This window comes from Montipora foliosa, chromosome 7, assembly GCF_036669935.1.
Source record: "Montipora foliosa isolate CH-2021 chromosome 7, ASM3666993v2, whole genome shotgun sequence".
NCBI lineage: Eukaryota > Metazoa > Cnidaria > Anthozoa > Scleractinia > Acroporidae > Montipora > Montipora foliosa.
In genome coordinates this window covers 22511446-22516445 of record NC_090875.1, presented here as the reverse complement: position 1 = coordinate 22516445, position 5000 = coordinate 22511446, and the positions used below count along the sequence as shown (strand labels likewise).

Genomic DNA, 5000 nt, shown 5'->3' with positions numbered 1-5000 from the left:
CCAGAAAATATTTCTAAAGACGATTGGGGTATTTAAGAGTTTTTGTACGCTGTGGAGGAACGTAGCTTTTCACGAGGTGCCCATCCGATCATGGGAAATTTAGCTGGTTGTTTCGAAGCTCTCTATACTAATTAAGTTTATACTATACTTTTTTGCAGTAATCGTGATCAAGGATGGCGTTCGCTACTGTACCGAGGAAGTCGTTAGATCGTTTAGAGTTTCCTTCGATCAAGACAATCAATCCCCAAATATATAGCAGGAAACAGTAGAAGGGGGGTTAGAGTTCACCTTACCATGGTGCAAATTATGCCGTAGACTCCACGCTAAACTAACATTTAAAAAGAATCGGAAGAGATGGGAATATCTACTTTTGAATAAACGCTTTCGATACAGTTTCCCAAGTTTTATACCTTGATTCTTGCTCTTTATCAGATGAGTGAAGAAAGCTTGACAACAGAGCTCGCACTCGACGAGGAGTTCCCTCTACAGCTGCCGCCATATTGTGCCCATTTGCCTCTTACCAGTGCCTCTCCAAGAAAATTTCTCCAACATTCCTCTCATATTCTTTTGTAAAAAGACGCTTTTCAATGTCTACTCGGAAAATCTGGAGGGCTCTTGACAACGGATAACGTATTGGTGAACATCGCTTAGTGTTTACAAGTAAAAACCAAAAGGTCACCAAGCAAAAATAGTAGTTTGATGCCGTAATCTACGCAATGCAGGGGTGACGTACAAAGTGAAACCAGTTGACCAAGGGAGAATGAAACACTATCGTAGCGAGAGAGAAAACTTTTGAAAACCATTCTTGTAATTAATTTGGCCAAGTAAAATTTAGCCCTACCGTCCCTTACGAGCTACTCAGGCAACCAGCTGCAAAGTTTCGAAATTAACATTGTTGTGAATAATGCGGGACCTCCATATATGTAGCTAAAACAATTAAAAAAATTGACATCCGCGGATGATCCTCGACGGTGCAAAGAACAGCTGAAAGAAAAAGAAATTTCAGGCATTTCCAACATACCGCTGCTGGGAGTTCTGTACTGACGATTTCATTCTGTTGTCAACATGCAAGATTTAGATTAACTATCTTATTCATAACATTTCCAGAATAACTTTTTAAGGATTAAACCACTGCAAAAACCGTGTACGATCAAAACTTGCTCTACGTTGGATCAAAATAGATCGTGACCACACCATAAAAAACTTTAAAATAGAAAATATCCTGCAAAGGTTGGTCAAGACAACGTGAACATAGGCGTTGTTGCTTGCAATATTTCGGCTGGCCAACACCAGCCTTCTTCAGGTTTATTGAATGGATAAATGCTAGTAACAAGATATCTTTATATTTACCGGAAATAACATAAGAATGCTACGTGATGTGTTATAAAAACGGAAATGCATAAAAAAGAGGAGAGAGAATAATACATGATAACAAGATGAAAAAAACAAAAGAAAATTAAAAGGTAGCTAGACTAAATTACATTTCATCTCTTCTGTTAAGGCCTGCAGGCTCCAGTGTTTTTCCTCTGTGTATGAGGAATGCCTCACGAGCCTTTCTGGTGGAGTCACGACTAGTGTGTAGTTGTTCGAGCGGTATAAGGATCATGTGATCCTCCGCGTGACCACTGGTCAGGAAGTGTCGTGAAACCGCAGTGGGGGTATAACTACAAAAGGGGCTTATAATAGGTCGCCTATGTTCATTAAAGCGGTCTTTAAGACGACGTTTGGTCTCTCCGATGTACTGAAGATTACATTTAGTGCACTGAATCATGTAAATTACATTAGGGGTTTCACAAGTAATATGTGATTTGATTTTGAAGGTTTGTCCAGTACTATAAAAAGTATATTGATTACGGCCATCCTCAATAAAAGGACAGGCGGTGCAACTAGTTTTATTGCACCGAAACGAGCCGGATGGAGACCCAGATTGGTCGGTGTAAGTAGGTTCCGGCAATTTAGCTCTAACTAGAATGTCACTAATGTTTTTACAACGCCGGTAGGCTACTAAAGGGAGATTAGTAAAAACATTTTTACAGCGACCAGATGAATAAAGCACGTTTGAGTGTTTGTGAATTACAGTAAACACCCGCACATAAGAACACTGATTTCAGGTTTCAGGCTGATCGTGTTCTTGTTTAAGCGGTGCTTAGTAAGAAATCAGCCTGGAAGTGTTCTTAAAATGTTCTTGCAATTGGTTTCACAAATACTTCAAATTGTACATTACTAGAGGTTTAATTGACATAGAAGCCTTTTAAAAATAGATTTCAAAGTTTGTAATGGTCCTGAATACCATAATTACTTTGATCACTTACTGTACTGTACTTTTTCCTTATTCTAATGCCATTTCCCTTTATATTAAGAACATGTTTTATTTATCAGGCTGAATTTGTTCTTATTTGTATGGTGCTTTATTGGCCAAATTTCAGCCTGATGTTCTTAATGCACTTGTTCTTATATGCGGGTGTTTACTGTATACGGGATATGTTAGGTAAAGCGGGGTTATAGGTAATGACGAACGGAACAGTATCTGTCTGTTGTTTAGGCGTCGTTCCGGGAAATGTCAGAAGCACGTCGTATCTGGGTTTTAAGGAAATTAAGTTCGTAACCTCGGTTGACGAGATAGTCCATAAGTTCCTTACAGCGTTGTTTGTAAGTGTCATTGTCGGAGCATATGCGTCGAAGGCGAAGTGCAAGGCTATATGGAATGGAACGTTTAGTGTGGGTGGCATGAGGAGATGAGTAAATATTGATGTTTGTCAGTGGGTTTAGTGTAAAGATCGGTTTCTATGAGACCATCCTTGAGTGAGACCATCACATCAAGGAATGAAATATTTGTGAGGGAATGCGAACAAGTGAATTTAATGGTGGGATGAAGGTTATTGAGATAATCGACAAATACTTTCAGTTTATCTGAACCTTCAGTCCAAATAACGAAAATATCGTCCAGAAATCTGAGCCATGTATGAGGTAGATACAGTGCGTTAGTGAGCGCGTCCTGTTCGAATTTGGCAAGAAAAAGGTTTTCCAGAATACTGAATCCAGAATTTTCAATCTTTAGCTACTATTGAGCTTTCACTTAGAACATGCATGGACTTGAGTTTCTAAATCGGCGAACGTCATCAAAAGTTTCACACTGAAACCCCAACACAGCTCCCATCGCTTTGGTTGCCCCACCGCATGTTATAAACTGGTTTTCAAGGAACTCTGTAAGAATTGAGGCTGTTTAAAGACTCGCGCGGGAAGAATTCCCCTTCAACGACACTCGGCACCACGGCTGTTATTTTATTGTTGTTGTTGGAAAAAGTAGTTTCGTAATACAGAAAGGTGAAATGTACTCATCCATTTTGGGCACCGAACAAAGTCAACCGATACCTTTCAGGCATTCCGAGTAATTTTACTTAATAACTCAATTTATTTTGACACGTATGGCTACAACATCAATTAACGACGATAGAGAAAACGTGGATTTTGCAACAATTTAACGTTTCAGTCAGTTTATCCCAATATCACTAAGATGTATAATTTTCTTATTTAGAATCCTTTCATTCGCTTTGCCAGATTTTAGGTTCGTGTGTTCACAAGTTTGTTTTGCATCTGGAAGACGTTTACGCATATATCAATGGTTTGTCCTAGGGTGGGGGGGGGGGGGGGGGGGCAACCCAGGGGAAATTTGACATTTTCAGGTTTTCGAATGTCAATTTCCCCACCCTTGGGTCTCCATTATAAGTCAAACTCCCACCCCTGGGGACCACAGACCTTTCATAGTACATTAAACGAAATGATAGGTACTTACAGGAAGTTTATTGCAGCACTCCTCCAGCGAGTAAAAGTACTAGTTGGCAAATGGTCCCCACCAATTTTGTGCATTTCCCTAAATGAAGAAGACCTATTCTAGATATTTAGCATGTTTCAGTTTTGGTTAGCAATTTCACATACATTTTACACTGCTGAAAATGCCAGTGAATTGTTTCACATAGTATTTACAGCAATACAAAATATGCAATGCCAGAACATGTCTTCATCAAGAGGGGTTAATGCACAAACTTTGTGGTATTTATAGCGTATAATTATTAAAAAATTAACATAGAAAGTATCCGAAAAGGTGAGATTATTAAAGCACTACTTGTCATTGCTACAGTAGGTGAGATTTGGCACAGGTTTCTGGATTCATTTGTATGTCACACCTGGAATAGATCGCACTCCGCTTTCATCCAATTAATGTTTGTAACTGAGGTCCAGAATTAATTGACCAGAATTTCATTTAATTTCACATTTGGAGTATACCAGCAAATCTATGAACACAGAGAATATCCATTCGAAAACTTGTGACAGGGCGGCATCTAGTGAAGACATGTAAGTAGGGAGTAAATTTTGATCTAAATGAGCTTTTGTACGAATATTTCTTCTCAAACCTGAACGAAAAATACCTTCTGCTATATAAATTTATCGATAGAGCACAGATGGGCATAAAAAACAACATTCTCAGGTTCGCTCAACTTTCCAAGATGGCGGACGAGTCAAAATTTCGCACCCTGGGGACCATTGTGCATGTCAAAATCCCCACCCACGTGCGTTTTACGAAATCTAATTCCCGTGGGTTGCCCCTGCCCCCCCTCCCCCCCCCCCCCCATCCCCCCCCTCCCCCCCCCATTCAAGGGCAAACCATTGATACGTGCATTATATTTTCAATTACAACCTTTCCCTAGTGGTTATTGCAAATAGCTTTTAACCAATGAAATCCCCACGTCCTAATTCTATTGTGCATTTTCTGCACTTCTACTTGGTTAAACCCATTTAAAAACTCAGTATACCTTTAGGTATCCCGAGTAATTATTTAATTTTTAAAAGTTGAAAGGTGGATGTATAGTTTATTTGAGCTTCTTTTACTTCAATGAGCATTTTATTTCAAGTTGAGAGTGGTGGTGAGTTGGAGGAATCTAACACATCCCTTCTTTCCATTTCAGGCATTCTTTTCTTAATTAGAAATGAGACATTATTGT

At 39.3% G+C, this 5000-nt stretch overlaps 1 protein-coding gene across 1 annotated transcript in view; it reads right to left on the bottom strand.

Annotated features, from left to right (window-relative positions):
* LOC138011367 (zinc finger C3HC-type protein 1-like) overlaps positions 1 to 513 on the bottom strand; it is a 15925-nt gene extending 15412 nt beyond the window's left edge. The window contains exon 1 of the mRNA XM_068858336.1: positions 411 to 513. Within this exon, the coding sequence (XP_068714437.1) occupies positions 411 to 499 (89 nt within the window). The 5' untranslated portion in view covers positions 500 to 513. The remainder of the gene's footprint in view (positions 1 to 410) is intronic.
* Positions 514 to 5000: the final 4487 nt, after the last annotated feature.